The sequence below is a fragment of the Penicillium verhagenii genome, assembly GCF_028828195.1.
Source record: "Penicillium verhagenii strain IBT 33310 chromosome Unknown utg000005l_segment0_segment0, whole genome shotgun sequence".
Taxonomy (NCBI): Eukaryota; Fungi; Ascomycota; class Eurotiomycetes; order Eurotiales; family Aspergillaceae; genus Penicillium; species Penicillium verhagenii.
The window spans coordinates 4,694,743-4,714,260 of record NW_026643169.1 but is presented as its reverse complement, the minus strand read 5'-3'; the positions used below and the strand labels follow the sequence as shown (position 1 = coordinate 4,714,260).

Here is a 19,518-nt window from a genome sequence, read left to right as displayed (position 1 = left end):
GGTGCTTGTAGTCTACAATCTTATACTCTAGGTAGCTATTTCCCGATAGGTGGAAGCACATTTGAATGAAATAGTTCTTTTCTATATGGTGGTAGAACTGTGGAAGAAATCAAATACCATGAAAACATTGGACACGCCCAGCACTTGAGGGAATCAAGACTGGTACCGTTCCGATGCGCGCGATATAGAACCAATGTATGCAGTATGTAGACCCGAACCGCTATTGCACCGGAATGAACCGCCTCATGACTTCCTCAACCCATTTCTCGGGAACTCCCAACGCCACCGATTCCAAAATCGCCCGGTTCATCCGCGCAATATACTCGGTCTTCGGCGGCGACAACTTCACCCGTTCCTCGTCCACATAAACAAGCACCGGGATCTGTCCCCCAATTTCCGTCTTGAGCCGATGTTCGCCGTCCCTTTGTTCCTCGTCCAGCCACCGTACAACAGTAGCAGGACAGTACCATTTGTTATAGTCACCCTCCCCCTGTTCCTTAGGCCGAATCCCCACCCCCACCTCCCCACTCCCGTCAGCATCCTCCGCATCCCAGTCCACACCCTCATACCCATCTAATCTGTCTTCGTCTGCAAGATCCATTTCATACAGGACGCCGTATACTGCATCCTCGGTTCCGGAGACAGGTACTTTGGACCCGGCTTCGCTGTTTTGTGATCCGACCCGCATCCCCGGTGGGGGGAGAACGTTGGCGTACCCCGCTTCACAGATAAGCCACCTCCATTTTGGGAGGGTAGCGATGGCGAGTGGTTTTGCTGATAGAGATGGATTGATAATGCAGCGCTGTTTCATCTGGGTTGGGGAGAGGTTAGAGCCATAGGCGAAGTAGAGATATTGTGGCTTGATGGTTTTATCGGTGCGGGGTGAAGAGTCGGGGCAAATGGTTGCCGAGACGGGGAGAGTTGTCTCGGATTGGGGGGCAATTTTTATATCGATATGCATTTTAGATGCCTTGCCCGAATGTCAAATGTTGAGTATTGTAGGAAAGTTGGAGGCTGATCAGGTACCAGTAACCTTATTCATGTTTGTCAAACAGATCAAACCGCGGTGGCAACATTTGAAGACCGGAATCTAAGGCATCAAATACCATGAGATTAAGAAAACAACTCTATCTGGAGCATCAAAGCTTGTATTTTTTCACTGTACGCGTAATGATTTGGTACTTAGTATATCACATCATTGTAACCCCAGATGGTGCTAACCATGGGACCAGGCCAGTCTCCATTCTATACATAGTACGTATACTAATGACGTATAAGAAGCATTCTGGTTTAGTTTTTTTTTTTTGGTGGTGCCATCATTTCTTACTAGTAAGTGGACCTATTTGTGTAGTAGATATTAAAGTGGCGGATTTCAAGCCCAAGCTCCGACGTACTGTATTCATACTGTTATGCAGTATGAAGCAAGCGGTGGATTCCACAGTTCAAATCTCGCCACTCAGAGATGTCATATGTACCATTATAAGTACATAGCCGTACATACTAGTACTAGTAGTACTAAGGTTGTCTCGATTACCCGATACCTCTACCCACATTCAGCGTCTCATCATTATTCGAAAACATGTGCATGTACATTTCAAGGTTATTTACTAGACACAAGAGTACGTAGCTACTACTAGTATTCACGAGTTCCAAGGGTTTGAATTGGATAGGGAAAAATTGCAAGTAAATATACTTGTTTGCATTGCAAGATTTGTATAACAAGTTGAAAATTACGGGCCACATCATACGGTATCTTAATGGACACACATCAATCGCTAGACATACAAAAGGGAATGCAAAATAGTAAAAATCAAAATTTAACGATAGATCGACCCCCAGGGCTGTGCTCAGCGCTGGGGAATCGTCCCACTCATTCGGCTGCCAACCCCGGCCATCAAGCTTTGCTTCACAATGGCATCAGCCGCAGCCGCAGCAGCAAGTCTTTCCTTTTGACGGCTGCGATCACGGAGGTAGCCGGCAGCCTCAGGACGCATGCGAAGAATGCGCAGAATCATGTCGTCATTGGGATCAGCCTGAGCGTCACGGCGCTTCTCTTCCTTCATCTTCTTCATGGTACCTAGGTTCCGGGAGAGCATGATGCTCTTTGCGCGACGGGCAGCAGGTACACCCAGACCCCCATAGCTGGGACCAGTGGCTCCAAGATGAGCGGGGGCAGAGGTACGGTTGCGATTTGCTTGTTGGCGATTCACAGTTGCTGAGGCCATTCTCTCCGAAGTGCGAATCAAGTTCTCAGTGGGCTCAAAGTAGAAAAAGTTCAAGCTTTGAATCTCATGGTACTTGGGGGATTTCAAAATATCGATGGCAACACCACCAGCGTCTCCGGTGTCTTCATCCACCGCATGGAAGAAGCTCAGCAGCAGCACGAGCCAGCGTGATACAATATCCACCTCTTGGATTGTCAATGGCTTCTGGTGGGACGGCTTATCGGACAGAGGTGGAACCAGCAAACTTTCGATAGTTGCAAGGACCTCTTTCCACAAACGAGCCATGACCATTTTCATGGCCTCTCCGGTTAATGTTTTGTTCATGATGGCAAAGTTATCATTGAAGTAATCGAACAAAGGCATCAGAGCATTTTCGACCTCCGCTGGAGTGGGGCCAGTCGAAATCTGTGGCCCTCGGTTGCGGTTTAGAAAATTGGACACAGTTGACATGCTAATCCCGCGAGAGAGTAAAGACTTCAATGTTCGGCGTGATAAACAGTAGCTGATATACGCAGAAAGCTGATGGAAAGTGTCAGTAGGTCGTGACATAAACTAGAAGAGTAAACGGTGGAATAACATACCTTCTCAGTAATCCTCCGAGTCATATCCCTTTCTGTTCGTTTCAGCGTACGGAAAGCCTTACCAAAGTAAAACTGGATATCATCACGCTCACCCTCCATGCTGACACGAAGCAAGAGTCTACCTTGGGTGTCCAGATCAAGCCAGTACTCCCTTGGCAAGAAGTCACCGAAGTGGACTGGATCAAGTTTGATAGATGTTCGACCAACGTAATCGTGATCGCCAACCGCATCCCAGTCCCAGATCGTAGCGATTATGTTCAAAGGACCCTGAGTGGTGATATCCACAGAGTCTTCCCAGCGGGGGTTGAGGTTGTTGTAGATGATGCGGGTCTTGGCAATCCGTTTTTGATATTCGTCCGTCAGGACTACGTACGGATCACTGCCACCATTCATGTCACAAGCCTTTAGGTCCTCTGCCTCAACAACCTTGATCGTAAAGACATAGGTGGTCGACTTGCGAACCTTCTTAAGCAACGGAGGGCTATGCTGTGCAATTACATCGGCACAAGCATCGACGTTGATCTCACGTTCGAGCTTATCCAATTGCTGAAGGGCAAACTCGATGTTGTTCAATTTCACCAGGGACTATTGTTGCGATGTTAGTAATGTGAATCCTCAATTTTTAGCGACTAAAAATGTCATACCTCTGAGGAGAATTGGAACGGTTCAATCTTGTCCTTGCTCGTCCACGTATCTTTGGCAAATTGCATAAACTTCTCTTGAGTGGTCTGATTCAATGCGGCCTCCTGCTCTGGCGTGAGTCGATCCATCTCCCGGGCGAACATTTGTTCCAAGAATTCACAATATTTCGCGACACCTTTTCCAATGGAGCTGGATAATGCCGTCATGAATTTTGCGTATTGAAGATCATCGTCCCACTCTAGCTGTATCAATTTCTCCACCACTTCATTGAATGACCGGAAGACATCAATAACGGAGACACTGTGCCGGGAATCCTCTGGGACGTCCTCGGACGCTTCGTCTGCCCGTACAGAGAAAGCATCCTGTCTCATAGCTTGATTTACCCATTCCATAACACTCTGGTCTGTCAAACGCAACCATCTCCAGACGAATTCTTCCAGAAGACCCTCGATATGGAATGGGAAAGGGTCTTGAGGGATCGTGCTAGTAAACAAACGCCTAATTGTAGCAAGGGCTCTGTACAACGCGAAACCATCCTCAACAGCGATTTCTTCATCCCTAGCCTTGGTTTGCTCGATGATTCGGATGACCATTTCTTGCGCATCTTCAGCAAACATGGGAAGCACGTTGAGGCATAGAGTTGTATATGGGTTGACGCCCATAATCTCAGGGTTGTTCCTGTACCGCTTTTGAATCTTCAGTGCGAGCTTGGAAATGGCATCACCCAACTGAATGATATCGTCGACCTGCCAATCTTCCTGATTAACAGAAATCAACTGACTCAAAAGTCTTTGGTACTTCTCGGTCGCTTTCTGAGCAAGGCCGTCTTGTACATAGGAGCCGAATCGACCAAGGTCCTCGGGGTTCTCTGTATAACTTGGATCCAGTTGGATGTGATTCTCAAGCACATACATTACAGGTCCAAGTGGGCGTGGTTTTGTTTCAAAACAGTCCATCATCACATCATAAAGCTCCCGAAGTAAGGCTTCGTGGATCTTGGCAAGGAGATTCTGCATCATTTGGAGGTCATGAACAGTCCATCTATGGCGGTCAAAAACAGATGGAGCCACAAAGCTGCTGCGTTTGTTACGGATCTCAGCTGGAGGTGACTCTTTCGCAAAGGTAAATGCTGAGTCCAGGGTAGTGAGATCAATCTCATTATCCACAAACTTGGACTGCATGACATCCAAGAATAGAACAATGCGAGAGAAAGTCGGAAGCCGCCATCGGATACAAATTTCATTCAGCATTTCCGTTGATTGCTTTGATAAGAGTTTCATGGAAGGGGCATCAGACGTAGCGTGAGTCGCTGCCTCGGCCTCGCGATTTCGCAGGTCATGAGTCAATGTTTGCGACAAGATAAACCTATATACAGTCCGAGGATCGGAAGGGATAAATGTATAAGTATCTGACTCCTCCGAGTCTCCATCGGTGCCGTTCAACGAGAGCCCGCTGAGGTCGACAGGTGAATCAGAACCATAAGATGTTCGGTCAGTACGAGCAGAGGACGTTTTAGACAAATCACCCTCCACCGGTGAGCTGAACTGAGGCAGAGCACCGGGTGTGCTCTTGGCCAGTTCTGGATTAGACTGCATGATGGCTAGCATCATCTGCGAAAGATCAGGACCTTCGCTTTTCTTCCAGCTATCATAGGCGTCATCGGTCTCAAAGTCATCCTTTGACAGTGTCTTGTGAGTTTGGAGACTCAGATGAGTCTGATAAGTCTTCAGGTCATGTAATGCAGCTTTCGCAGTCCATGTCTTTTTGTGCTTGTCTATCTCGGACTGAGCTTGGGAAGTCGTCATCCCGAAGATCTTGGCCACATGTTGCACAACGGGCATGTCCTTGACTTCATAGGTCAACGGAGCTACAACCTCGGTGGTCGAAGTTGTACCGGTCGCATTCATTAGATCTTGATCCTGAACTAGAAGCTTGTTCTCTAGAACAGACAGTCGATTTGCAAGCTCCGGGCGGTCCTTCGCCCAATCATGTCCTTTCAGACTCAGCGCAAGCAAACGGACAAACAGCGCAACGTGGCGATCTACCATGAGCTTCCAGCTGTCATCATCGTGGTCCTTGCCCTTGCTGAGCTCCTTAATCGCATTGGAATAGAAGATGAGTACGAGGTCTTCCGCTCGCCGGTCCTTTTCCATGCGCTTGCGGAAGGAATCCTCCTTCAACACGTTGAGAAATGCAGCAAATGTGCGCACCACTAGAACATCCTTGAATTCTTTCCGCGGCTCCTTTCCCATCAAAACACCCGTCAAACGTTTCTCCAGTTCGGCCACGAATCCATGAGGAATTTTTGTGCTCTTGGAATCCTTGACCAGCGAAAAGTCACTCATCAAATCATGGATCGAGGTAGTTGATCGCTTAGGCCGCGCCGGCGCGGCGGGTACAGTCTGGATGCGACGAGAGCGCGGGTGTAGGAGATAGGCAAGGTAGGCTACGCGGAGCGCATGGCTGCATGCGACGTTGGCGCTGAGTGGCCGGCGCCGTGAAACTGAGGAGTTGCGCGAATGTCGACCTTCATTTTGGATGCTATTGATCCGTCGGTTGACTCCTCGGGACTGACTAGATGCTGTCGACATCAGGTTGTTGACTATACTCGTGGACGGTTCGGAGGTAAGATAGTGAAATGCGGGACCATGGATGGAGATGGACGCAGACCACCAGCATCCGTGGACGGAGACGTTTAGCGCGACTTTTTGAAGGTCACTTTTTTGGGGGGTTGAGGTGGATATGTCTCGGAGGGGAACTAGGTATGCCGAGCAGGGGGGGCGGTGATGGGGGTTTGGACTGTTTACCTTCAGGGAGAAGAAAGGAGAGGAGGGGAACCAGATGAAACAAAAAGCTCCCGGACTGAACTGACGTAGGCGCCCGGACCAAAAATAAAGATGCGATAGGAACTCAAGAGACTCAACAGCGCTTGCGAGAGACAATATTCAGAGGGAAAAAATAGTTGTTTTGCATTCAACTATCTGGTTTTGCTAATACCCAGAACCCTAGTCTCTCCCTTGGAGGGGCTTTGATCTACACGGGCGCTGAACAGTGATGCTGGCATAATGCAAGGGTGGTCTATACAACATGTACTATTTCCCAGAACAGGTTGTTCTCTGTGAATGTTTTAATCAGGTTATTCTCTGTAAAGTGAAAAAGGATTTATCTAGAGACAGCTACGTAAATATACTATGTGTATGCATCGTACTAGTAGCAAAAACTTACTACAGGTAGTGCTCGAGAGCACCCCATTCTACTCCTACAGCGGCTCGTATGTATATACCTGGATATAACAAGACTTGAGCTCACATGTGCATGCAAATCTGTGGCCTATGGTGATACACCAACCCTAGAAGCGGTACAGATGGCAAAGCACTTGAGTTGAAAGGAAAAAATATGTTGGAACAAAGTAAATCGAACATCTAGTTCTGGTCTTGAATCAACATGCGTCAAAGAGCCGGAAATCCGTTTTTCGGCGAATCGACCATCAGACACTCAGGTGACGCCAAATCGAGGGAAACAAAATCGTCTTGGTATTTACACACACAACAAAAAGGAAAAGAAATGAGAGTAGAGACAAAATTACCACTTGTCTTCACCAGCCTTGCGAGCCTGCGTATAATAAGGTCAGCCATGGAATGTTCGATACCGTGGTATATTCGAAGAAAGCTCATATCCTTACCGGTGACGCATTCGGTCCACCCAGCTCTTTCTCCAGACCATCAACATAGGTCTTGGGAGCGCTGGGCTTGTCAGGGTAGTAAAGGCTAACGATACCACACACGCTGACAAAAGCCACAACGAAGCAACCGAGGTGGAAGAAACCCTTGCCGGCAGAGACATGAGTATATTGTTCAGGACTGAAAACTCCAAGAATTTCGTTGTCCTCATGGACAGGTTCGCCAAAGTTTCGCTTCTCTTGCGCATCCCACCATCCACCGTAGGGGTCTCTGTGAGCACGCTTCACGCGGGGAGGGTTCTGGTAGCCACCATTCTGCCATTGCCATTAGATCACCTGAATATTGTCACCACACGAGAGACACTATACCTGTAGAGGGTCCTCAGCTTCAGAAGCTCGGAGAGCGGCGACCTGAGAGAAGGATGCGCGGGGGGCAATGGCGTGGCGGGCAGCCACCTGGGGCAGACGCCGGGCTAGGATCCGTTGAGACAGCATCTGGAAGGACAAGGGATTGAGTGTCAATAATGGTTCACATATCAGATAGAAAAGTCGGAGTTCAGATCAACACTTACTGCTCTGCCAAAAGATCGAAGACCAATGGGGAAGGGGATAAAGGTCAGGGAAATTGGTGGAGATGAAGTGCAGGATGATTCGATGATGGAGACGGAGGTTTGCGGCAGTGGACACCTTAGGCATGATGACACCTGAGATTATAGGCGTCTACGGCGCGGCGCGCTTGCAAGTAAGTGTTCGTTCCCGACAAAAAAACCACTTCCTCACGTATTCCCCCCATCTCACCACCTTTTTCGCTCTCACTCGCGCCCCTGTACCGATAAGGATGCCAAACTTTGTGTGGCATCTCCAATCGATCACAGCTACCCGTTGATGCTAAAATCGCCATTTTTGACCGAGCCATCGTTGGGATAACTGGGGTCACCTGTAAAGAAGGCCCCTGTCGTCTGCGGCAATAAGTCATGCAAAACGGCAGCCCAAACGGCCCATCACCCCATGATGAACGCATAACGCCTGTGCCTGTTGTTACCCACCTCGAAGCTTCCGGCGTGGAAAATGAATCCGATTCTACCCCCTGCGAATCGATCCCTACCCTGCCGAATGACGAAGCTAGCCAGCAGCTGGAAGAGCCGCCTTCGAAGAAACGTCGCCTAACAGACTCAACACCGTCGCGAAACTCAACACCTCGTCCCCCTTCGCCGCCATGGAAGAAGGTTGGTGTGGAGGGGCCAACATCATTCATGGTGGAGGGTCGGCGCAGATCATCACGGCAAAACGTGGTCCCTATGGAACAGCAACCAGCATCTGACAAGCGACAAACGCGAGCAGCGCAACAGACTTATGTGACAAAGAACACCCGAGGCGGCGCGAAACCAGTCACATCCTCTCCACTTGCCGTGACACAGTCGCGTGCCCACGGAAAGCTTGGTGGCAAGCCGATTACGAACGGTTCACCCAGGACAGTGCCTACCAAGGGCGCGACTGGTAAGCAACAGCCGCCTTTACAATCACCCGCATCGAATCCCTCCCAGTCCCGAACTCGCGCTCGAAGCTCCGCTACCACGAATCAACCTCGCCCTAGTACAAATGGCGCTAGCCCTCGCGAACCTCGTAACCGTACCTCCCTTTCAACCACATCGCCTGCGCCGGACCATTTCCTCGACGATAGCGTCTATGAAAACCATGATGACTTGGACTCGGGGTCTCAAACGGTTCCACGAATTCGAATTAAGGTGAAAAAGCCAATACTGCCAATCCGACATCCCGGCCACGTGTCTGGCAAAAAATACGAGTCGTTCAGAGAATGGATAAATCACGAGGATACCCCCAATTTGCTGTCTTCAGAGGAGGCCATTGAAGAGGCCCAGAGGAGACAGCAAGTATTGGATGCCGCGGAACCTGGTGGGCTCTTAAGCTCGGAGGTCTGCTCTGCATATATCACCGAACAACAGGAGGAACCTGCTTTCCAGTATTCACACCAGGATCACTTAGTGGCGCATGCACTCTATTTCCAGAAGCTCCTCGAAAAAGAGCACAAACGACATCGGCAAACGGCCAAACTTTTTGCCCAATGGTGTGCCGATGCCTACAGAAAACGCCACAAGAACCCAGAAGATATTTTGCGGGAACAGCAAGAGGAAATGCGTGGAAAGCGCAAACAACTGGGCAAAGATCTTCAGAAGATGTTCGACTTGGCACGTGCCGATATTGATCGGTTGCGCCTTGCACGCTGGGAGGAAGAGCGCAAGGTTCTGGATCAGCAAGCCCTCGATCGCGCCATCAGAAAATCGACCATGCTTTTTGAGAAACGCAGGTCCGAAATCCTTGGAGAGGTTCCCAGCGATGCTCCTGCTTCTAGTGACGAGGATGATGGGGAGACAGACTATTCCTCAGACGCGTTGGGAGCAGATAACGATAGCAACATGTCCACATCTGAGTCTGAATCCGATGATGAGAATAATATGGATGATGATGCTAAGTTATCAGCCGAGGAACTTCGATTGAAATATGCCAGTTTGCCGGACGAAGAAACCCCCGACCAGGAAACTCTTAACCAGGATACCCCCGATCAGATGTCCATGGCGTCTTTCTCTGTCGTTGACAGCGAAGCTATTCCCGATGAGACTGATTCCCTTACGATCCCCGGCGATACCCAGCTGGATGATGTGGACTCGGTTTTGATGGACGATAGTGATGAATCAATTGATATGAGCGAGGAGATGAGCGACAGTGGTGACGAAAGTGGCTTCGGAAACGAAGAGTCTGATGATGAATCCGATGACAGCGATGCGAGCGGTACACTTGGATTCTTCTCGCGCAAACAACGGGCTGGTGATAAGAACTCTGTGAATGCGAATGTGGATGATGTTGATGACGACGAATCTAATGACGAGGAGTATAAATCCCCAGGAGCAGAAGCTCTGGAGAGTGACGCAGAGGATCCGGACGAGGTATCTCTAGTTCCAAACGGATTAGACCTAGATGAGGATGAAGAGATGCTCGACGAAACGACCCCTTCAGAAGTCGTCGAGGCCCCTTTAGTCACTCCTGCAGACGTCGAAGATGCTTCTATGCCTGATAATTCCACCATCAATACGCCGACGGTCGACACACATATGGAGGAGGATGTCTCCGAAGCGATACTTCCTGATCATAATGATCTCAAAGTGTCAGAGGCAGGAGAATCAGTGGATGATCAAGACCAACATCAGCCCCTTGACACTGAGCCACCACAAGAAAATCGGCAGGCATCTAGCGAATTATCCCCAGGCACTTTCGCAACTAAGCCTTCCGACCCCGAGTCTGTCTCTTCATATGAACCTGCGGTAGAGACAGCATTGCAAAATAGTCATTCACCTGCACCAGGATTGAAGACACCTATCCCCCATTTGCTACGTGGAACCCTGCGTGAGTACCAGCACTATGGACTGGATTGGCTCGCTGGCCTTTACAATAACCGTATCAACGGTATCTTGGCTGACGAGATGGGTCTCGGAAAAACCATTCAAACCATCGCTTTACTCGCTCACCTTGCTGTTGACCATGGCGTCTGGGGTCCGCATCTTGTGGTTGTGCCTACTAGTGTCATGCTGAACTGGGAGATGGAATTCAAGAAGTGGTGTCCGGGTTTTAAAATCATGACCTACTACGGAAATCAAGAAGAGCGCAAACAGAAACGCAAAGGCTGGACTGACGACAATTCTTGGAACGTTTTGATTACATCATACCAGCTTATTTTGCAAGATCAAATCTCCTTAAAGCGAAGAGCCTGGCATTACATGATTCTTGATGAAGCGCATAACATCAAGAATTTCCGTTCGCAAAGATGGCAAGCTCTTCTCACATTCAGAACACGAGCCAGGTTGCTATTGACTGGTACACCGCTTCAGAACAACTTGACTGAGCTATGGTCTCTTTTGTTCTTCTTGATGCCCTCCGACGGTGATGGTGCTGGTGGTGTTGAAGGCTTCGCTGACTTGAAGGACTTCTCTGAGTGGTTCCGACGGCCTGTGGAACAGATCCTGGAGCACGGGAGAGAAACCATGGATGACGAGGCCAAGCAGGTAGTCACCAAGCTGCATACCGTTCTTCGCCCTTACATCCTGCGACGTATGAAGGCAGATGTCGAGAAACAGATGCCTGGAAAGTATGAGCACGTCATGTATTGTCGGCTTTCTAAACGCCAGCGGTTCCTATACGACGGTTTTATGTCTATGGCTCAAACTAAGGAAACACTTGCGTCCGGCAATTTCCTTTCCATTATTCATTGTCTCATGCAGCTCCGCAAAGTCTGTAATCACCCCGATCTCTTCGAGACACGACCTATCTCCACCTCCTTCGCAATGCCGCGCTCCGTGGCTACCGACTATCAGATGAAGGAGAGCCTAGTCCGACGACGACTTCTCTTCGACCATCCTCTCACCAAGGTCGATCTGGACTTCCTCAACTTGGCCCCCGTGTCTCGAGAGGATATCTCGAGGCGTCTAGCCGATGACAGTATTCGACTAATGGCGTTTGGTCCATTTAAGACGCTTCGTGAGCGGCAATACAATCGCACCAATTGGCAAATGGAGTTCAATGGGTCCACCATGGAGAACATCCTGGAGTCGTTAGAGAATGCCAGTCGGAAGAGACGAATGGCTGAATTGGAGCGATGTTTGTACTTTGAATCCAAGCGTCACGGCCGTCGGCCTGTGTACGGTAGCAGCCTGGTTGAATTCTTGAGAGCCGGGACCAAGGAACATGCGCTCTCCAACGCACCTTTGCGAAAAAGTAATATGGCAGAGTGGCTTTCAAGTCGGTCATCCGTCCTTGCTTCCATGATTCTGACTCTTGATGAGCGCGCTCTTGACATGGACGGATATGTCCAGCGCTTCGCGTGTGTCACACCAGCTGCTGTTGCGTCGGGTATGACGGAGGCTGCCTTGACACCTGTCGAGACTCGGCTTTTGACCAACACTGCCAAAGAGCAGCCGTACGACCCCTTCCACGAAGCTCGCATGCGTCTCTCAATTGCGTTCCCGGACAGAAGATTGCTACAGTACGATTGTGGCAAGCTACAACGGTTGGATAAGTTGCTACGTGACTTGAAAGCTGGTGGTCATCGCGCCTTGATCTTCACACAGATGACTAAGATGTTGGATATTCTGGAGCAGTTCCTCAACATTCATGGACACCGATATCTACGATTAGATGGTACTACCAAGGTTGAATCACGACAGATGTTGACCGAGCGGTTCAACAGTGACCCTCGCATCTTGGCATTCATTCTCTCTAGTCGTTCCGGTGGTCTTGGAATCAACCTGACAGGTGCCGATACTGTGATCTTCTACGACCTAGACTGGAACCCGGCCATGGACAAGCAATGTCAAGATCGTTGCCATCGAATCGGCCAGACCCGAGATGTCCACATCTATCGCTTTGTGTCCGAATATACCATTGAGTCCAACATTCTCCGCAAGGCCAACCAAAAACGGATGCTCGATGATGTGATTATCCAGGAGGGCGAGTTCACCACGGACTACTTCACCAAACTTCAGGATGTGCCTGTGGAAGAGACGGATGAGCGTGACGGGCACGACGAAGCTAGCGCGGCTATGGATAGGGTCCTGGGCAACCGCGTTGCAAGTGGGAATCGTGCCTTTGAGCAAGCCGAAGACAAGGAGGACATCGATGCGGCAAAGAATGCACAGAAAGAACTGGAGCATGCAGACGATGGCGACTTTGAAGAGCGCAGTCCTTCGCACGGAACCCCCGCTCAGCCCGGCACCCCGCTACCCGGGTCCGGCGACGGGCAAGGGTCAGCTGCGCCCGAGGATGCAGATGCAGGGGTACGGGCAGGTCCGGAACCTAGCCATATCGATGACTACCTGCTTCGTTTCATGGAATGGAATATGCGTGATGAGCCCCTCGTTCTCCCGGTAGACAAGAGCAAGAAAAGGTCCAAGAAGGGCAAGGAGCATCACCTCAAACGCCGCCGCTGATCATTTCGGATCCGGCCTCAAATTCTTCACGAAGTCAAGCTGTGTGCTCTTTTTTCTGTCTGAATTTTCATTTCCATCTTTTGCTTTTTTTTATTGTCTTCCCTCGTGCTTTCCCAGGTCACGAGGAGACATCAACACTACCGCCACCATCACCACCATCATCATCATCACCTCTATCTCCACTTCTCTCCTCCCTACCGTTTCACAATCCCATAGTCCGAATCCTCCATGTCTTTCTGTTCGGGCGTGACTACCTAATTGAGCGTGTGTTCAAGTTTTCTTTTTCGTCCTCGAATTTCCGCCATATGTGTGGCAAGACCCATATTCCCTCTGATCTTTTCATGTTCTACTCCGTACTTGTAATTGTACTCTTACTCCCCCCCTTTTCTCTTCTTATCTTGTCTAATTGCACTGCGCCGGAGCCATTGTGGGTTTACTACTTTGTAATAGTTTCGAAAAAAAAAATTCAGAGTGGAGAGAGCACAGAAGCGAACCAGAGGGCCGTGTATGGAGTCTTCAAAAAAAAAGAGAACCACAATAAGACATCTGGATTATTCATGTGGAAATGGACTAAACACTTGAAAAATCCCAGTATAATTTATACTTCACGCCGGGGCATCTAGCGTCAGTTGTTTTGAACTTTTGATTAACGTCTAAGCTAGATTTGGGTAAAAGTGCCCACTTTAGTTTTCATATATCGTGGCTAGTGACCTCCGTGCTCCGGACTAAAATCTACGATTTCAATGTTCTTTTCTCCGATCCACAACGCTAGAGTCTAGTGCAGAGTCGAAGGTTCAACCTGCTCCTACCTTTCTGGGCTCTTGGTTCGAGGTCGAGATTGGAGAACATCCGAGACATTCCCCCTTCCGATGCTGATCCCCACATTGATGTTGACAAATCTTGTATATGGAGTGCATTACGAAGTATCATATTAATCTATATTTGGTTTGAGAATTTTGGTCTTACAGGGAAATCAAAGTGCCCGGACGATATACTAATCTCGTCAGGTGGAGAACAGCATGATTGAGCTTTTCCTCCCAGGTGCCTTTTTTTGTTGATCCCCAACCCTGGAAGTACATTGTTCCTGAATGGGACTGAAGCATACATACTACTGTATCTACACAACCCCTATAGAAATTAGTCAGAGCGACTAGTTTATTCACCCCCATCAAACTACTGTTGGTCTGTGTAGCAAGCGGAGCTGTGGTCATTTCCATCATTTCCACTTTTCAGGCTAAGATCAGAAAATGGAATGATCACCGTATCAATCTTATTAGTTCAGCTCCGAGGCTGCCTAGGTGCCCAGGTGGGATCCACGCCGTTGCGCGGTTTCCTTTTCTCCAGTTGCAACATTTGAACTGTCATGCGTCATGGGTTTGAATTGGGCTTGTTCTTTGCCTTGGTCAGCTTGTGTAGGTTCATCCCCTGTGTGAAAGATTAAGTTTCTCCTGTGCTATAATTAATTCAAAACCGAGCTCCTATGTTTCATCATGTCTTGAGGAACTAGACGTGTAAAGAATACAATCTACAGGTTGTATCAGTACTCCATACATGGGGAATCACAAGGCTGGATTGAAATAATAACCTGGTACATAGGTATGCAAGACTAAGGCATTGTTGACAAGGACAATGATACCCCTAGGAGCAAGGATCCGAGTCCACTTTGCACATGGAGAGGGATCCTGAGTATCCCGGTCGATCACGGGAGGCCGTCGATCACGGCGGGTTCCCACGCTCTCGGCCAGACTACTCCGAAGAGCATCAATGCACCAGGGGGGAGAACATCTGGGACAATTGTGCCAATTGTGATCTCAATGGCTTTGAATTGTGGAGAAAGATCCGCCAGACCGGTGGAGAAACTTGGGCAAATGGTCAAGTGCTGACAGGAGGTGAAGGATACGGAGAGAATACGATGAATTTGGAGTCAGCAAGTGACTCCAAAAGCCCTGTTTTGTGTGAGGGCTCCATACTCCATCACCACCTAAAGCATAAGTAAAACGAAGCTTCCATGGTTCGTATTCTTCAAATCGGCCGTTTTTGATAGTTGCTACCGAGTATTCACCGGCTGCCTCTTGAATAAAAAGTGGAGATGTCGATCCACGCAACGGGGTTTATACCCTGTTTAGGGATCAGATCCGGCGATATTGGAGGATCATGAGTTGCAGTCTTGCAGAGGAGAGATCCCCGGAGAATCCAAAGATGCCATTTGCTCTCGACTCGGATGTCTTTCTTTTCCCGTTTTGCCTTTTTTTTTTTTTTGCCCATCTGCAAGGTATGATTGACCAGGTTTCACATCAAAATAGGCAAAAACTGCCCGGTGTTAATTGTCGGGGGTAAAAAAAAGGCCGTGATTGGAAGAAGAATGTTAATTTCCACATCTCCCCCATAAAAAATGATATGTACTAACGCAAACATTGCCATATGTATTCTCTTGAGATGCATGAGATGCAACTTGAAGATAAGGTGATGATCATAACAAGGCTCTGTGTTTACTACCAAATTCGTTAGTCTGAATATCCTACTTGACTTGGAGAGATCTCCTCTTCCCCTCCTCTCTTTTTCCCCTTTCCGTAAACCGTAAACCGGAGCTCATGGATTCCGTTAGAAAATAATTTCCGCGACATTTCGCCGTGACTGGGTTTGATCATAGCCCAAGAAGGCATGGCGTGGAGTACAGGGGAGCGATCCTGTTCGCCGATCCCCACACGTTGTGAAGCCCGACTGGTTAAGAAAGAACTTCCCCGGGCCGGTATCAACCGAGGCGCCCGGCGCTGGAAGATTTGGAGATTGTGGTTTAGCCTGATCCAACAAAGGAAGATGTGTACTCCGTAGGGTTGTTCTCCATACTCCATTAGATCCGCAGATGATAGGGTTTCGGTTGAATGACCCGGGGCAAAGCTGAGAGGCGAAAAAAAAGTCCACGGTAGTTCCAGCAGAGCTTTATTACCGAGAGCTACCGGATTTTGACGTCAAACAAGCAGTAAACGTGGAAGAGGAAGTAATGGATCGATCCAGATTTTTAGAGTACAAGTGAAAATTGACAGATTGAGGAGAGACAAGATGTGATGACATGCAGGCGAGACAACACGCACAAACCTGACGTCCAATCAGGTGACTGCGTCGGTCAGATTAGTACATTTAACACTCATTTGCTTTTTTGTCCTTCTTTTTCCCTTTTCCTTTTTCCTTTTCTCTCTTTCTTTGCAATTTTCTTTTATGCAATGTTAGGCTGTAAAAAGCTTGTGGCGTTCCAACAGTCAAGGATATGACTGGAGGCTTTAGTCTCGAAATTCACTCCACTTTACCCACTATTGAGTACCCGGGCAGATCGCGGACGATCCACATCCCTATCGATTGGCGCACTCACGAACTGCTACTCCATGAATCGCGTCATCATTGGTCTCGTCCGAGAGGGGCTTCACTAGGTCCGACACCATTCCATTTTCTCTCTTAGCGTATTCGGCCCATGGCGACAGTTCATCCCCATGAGGAGGGGGAGGAGCACAGAAGTCGTCATACTGAGAGAAGTTTTACTGGTATCTTTCGTACTCCGTACTCCGTACGAGAGGGCAAAAAGGAACGAGGACAGTCGTTCGTGCCGTGTTGGGGCCCGCATTAGGATCACCGAGGATCCAGAGCCGCTGAAGGCACGAGCATTATAGTGGCCTCTTCCCTCTTCCCTCTTTTTTCTTTTCTTTTTCATTTTCTCTTTTAAATCTTTCCCTCTCGGAGTTTTTAGTCTCTTTGGGTGTTTTCAATCTTTCTGATGAGAAATCGGTACTTCTCAATTTTTCGATTTCCCGGAGCTTTTACCGTTCGGCAGCTGGATGACCGTTGCACATGTATACTTCTTGACAATCCAAGGTTATTTGAAACGGCCAACGTGCTTTGGGTGTATCTTATTTGGGGAAGGCTTCCGGTAAAGAGCCGAAAAGACCGCGTGAGGATCCCCGGTGCGGCGATGATCGGCGCATTTTGGAGATCCAGCCGGAATCAGTACCTTCTCCTAAAGTGGAGTTCGGACTGGGGGAAGAGGGGCTTGATGGAATTTAATGGGTTAATGGGTTAATGGGCTTATCTGGAGCAGAAGCCCAGATGAACAGTGCACAATTCCAAGGTTTGTTAACAATTCACGGAGTTATGTTCTTAATTTCTTAATTTCCTGTAGGGCTTGAAGCCTAAGTCAATCCAAACATACGGGGATCGGGGATCGACCCCATGTTCGTAAGGTTGGTCCGATATGAGGAATTTAAAGGAGGGAAAATAATAAAATGATAAAATGATAAAATAATAAAAGAAATAAAATGAAAAGAAATTTAAACCAAAAAAAAAAAAAAGAGATAGGGCTAAAACACTCAATTCCAACAAGTGCTTTTCAATCTCGAGAGTAGATCGATCAACTCATCAAACTAGTAGTTTATCTCCTACACGTTTCCAGGAGAAACAAAGAGATCTGTCAGCTGTCATGGATTAAATAAAAGGTGATCAGTCAAATGTGAGTCTTTGTCGGATATGCGCCAAGGACTCCATTGGGGATAGGATGTTTGGTTGGAGATGATCCACCAAGCCCTGAGGATCGCCGTCGATCCAAGTTCCCAAGGCAAATCTCCTCGCACGTTGACAGATCCGAGTGGGAAATGGTGGAGTTTGTGTTTTATTTTATTTTATTTTCTACATTTTCTATATTTTCTATATTTTTTTTTTTTTTTTGTACCCAGACCTAAAAGACCCAGAGACCCTGGACCTGTTGGTCTGTTCATCTCGCGCCTCCCCGGAACCACTCTCTCTCTCTCCACTTGACACTATTTGATTTAAGTGATCCTACTTTCTTTTCATTTTCTCTTTTGTTATATTCCCACTTTTACCTTCCCCCTTATCATATTCATAATTCGTTATATTCTCATATATTCTACCAATTCCCCTCGGTCAATCAACCACACCGATCTTGTATCACCATCTTTTCTCTTCATTCCTTTTCTTTGCTTCCAATTGAAAAAGAAAAAGAATGAAGACATCCATCTCCTCTGATGTTTGGGAGAACAAAAAAGCATTGATTGCTAAGTTGTATATGGAGGAGGAATGGCCATTGAAACAAGTCATCAAACAAATTCGGTCGGAGGATTTCAATCCAAGGTGAGTAAAGAAGGTTACATTATCCGAAGTGGAAAAAAAAAAAGAATAGATCCTAACATGATCTGTTCAGTGAAACACAATTGCGCAGTCGCTTAAAGAAATGGAGGGTGACCAAGCCATCGCGCCAGACACGCAAGAAGCCCAGTGCAGACGATGATGACTCCGACAAGGATGTCAAGAGATCCTCAACTTCCCCCCATAACCGCCGACCCCGTCCTGTCAACACAGAGAGGAACACTCGTCCCAGCTGGGCCAGTACATACCCAGCATACGCCCCCGCGCTCCCATCAAACGACCAGCCAAAGTGGAACGCCGCTCTGGCCTCACAGTTAACCCCCAGCCCATCAGGCGAGCATGGCCTAATGTTAGAAAGACCATCCGCCCATCCTTATGACCACAGCCCAACTACCACATCCTTTGAGCAGCCCGCTCAAACCTCCCCCGTGGACGAGAGTCTCATGCTTAACACCACATCCGTTTTGACCCCGACATACGTGGGCTACCCTCTTTCTCCAGACTCTGGCGTCCCTAGCCCGGGTTCCACCACTGCCGCCATCCCATGGCAATCTCGCGCCGTTTCTGTCGACATGGGTCTTAACCCGGCCTTGAATCCCGGTCAATGGTACGGTATACCCTTTGAACCCATCACTCCACCCCCAGGTATCCCGCATTCCACTCATATGCCTCCCCCGCCCGGCTACCGGGACCATATGCCCATGGGTGTGACCCCAGCCCCGGGTGTCTTCTCTCCCGAGTTTGCATCGTACCCTACCGAGGTACCGGAGTACCACCATCACCACCATCACCACAATCACCACAATCACCACCCTGGGTATGACTCTAAGCCTTGGAAGCGGACTATGTCGCTCCATTATGACTATGCGGGACATGGGTCAGCTCGGCCGGACCATGCAGACCGTAAACATCCACACCTTCCGACACATGGTCACCCACCTCCTGGTATGGTGTCTATTCCCGGTCAGCCTCCGCATATGATGTGTGCGCCGCTGCTTCCGTACATGGGTCAGGATCCTATGGTCCATAAGCAGCACCCTGGAGTAGGATACTGAGGCTTATCATTTCCTCTGATCCCATCTTTATTTCTCTTTCTCTTTACTTCTCTAGACATTTTTACATTTTTTGTTGACTGTGAAAATGGGTGTATCAAATAGATCTTTGTATATGACATACATGGTGTTTAACGTGGTGGGCGGTTGTCTGCTTTTGATCTGATCCGATCTGTTTGTTTTTTTTTGGCGTTT

At 48.5% G+C, this 19,518-nt stretch overlaps 5 protein-coding genes across 5 annotated transcripts; 2 read left to right on the top strand and 3 right to left on the bottom strand.

Moving 5' to 3' along the window:
- Nucleotides 1-220: 220 nt before the first annotated feature.
- On the bottom strand, nt 221-961 carry N7466_005256 (gamma-glutamylcyclotransferase family protein; the record flags this gene model as incomplete). The annotated part of the gene is made up of 1 exon (XM_057164653.1): nt 221-961. One exon carries the CDS (start codon nt 959-961, stop codon nt 221-223), a length of 741 nt encoding a protein of 246 aa, XP_057023334.1.
- Nucleotides 962-1,847: 886 nt separating this feature from the next.
- On the bottom strand, nt 1,848-6,039 carry N7466_005255 (C2 domain protein; the record flags this gene model as incomplete). The annotated part of the gene is made up of 3 exons (XM_057164652.1): nt 1,848-2,744; nt 2,807-3,391; nt 3,451-6,039. The coding sequence occupies 3 exons, from the start codon at nt 6,037-6,039 to the stop codon at nt 1,848-1,850; spliced, it is 4,071 nt and encodes a 1,356-aa protein (XP_057023333.1).
- Nucleotides 6,040-7,030: 991 nt separating this feature from the next.
- Nucleotides 7,031-7,622, bottom strand: N7466_005254 (uncharacterized protein; the record flags this gene model as incomplete). The annotated part of the gene is made up of 3 exons (XM_057164651.1): nt 7,031-7,060; nt 7,131-7,442; nt 7,497-7,622. The coding sequence occupies 3 exons, from the start codon at nt 7,620-7,622 to the stop codon at nt 7,031-7,033; spliced, it is 468 nt and encodes a 155-aa protein (XP_057023332.1).
- A 479-nt stretch (nt 7,623-8,101) lies between these two features.
- Nucleotides 8,102-13,123, top strand: swr1 (putative SNF2 family helicase/ATPase (Swr1); the record flags this gene model as incomplete). Its single annotated transcript, XM_057164650.1, has 1 exon — nt 8,102-13,123. The coding sequence occupies one exon, from the start codon at nt 8,102-8,104 to the stop codon at nt 13,121-13,123; it is 5,022 nt and encodes a 1,673-aa protein (XP_057023331.1).
- A 5,005-nt stretch (nt 13,124-18,128) lies between these two features.
- On the top strand, nt 18,129-19,326 carry N7466_005252 (uncharacterized protein; the record flags this gene model as incomplete). Its single annotated transcript, XM_057164649.1, has 2 exons — nt 18,129-18,256; nt 18,327-19,326. The coding sequence occupies 2 exons, from the start codon at nt 18,129-18,131 to the stop codon at nt 19,324-19,326; spliced, it is 1,128 nt and encodes a 375-aa protein (XP_057023330.1).
- Nucleotides 19,327-19,518: the final 192 nt, after the last annotated feature.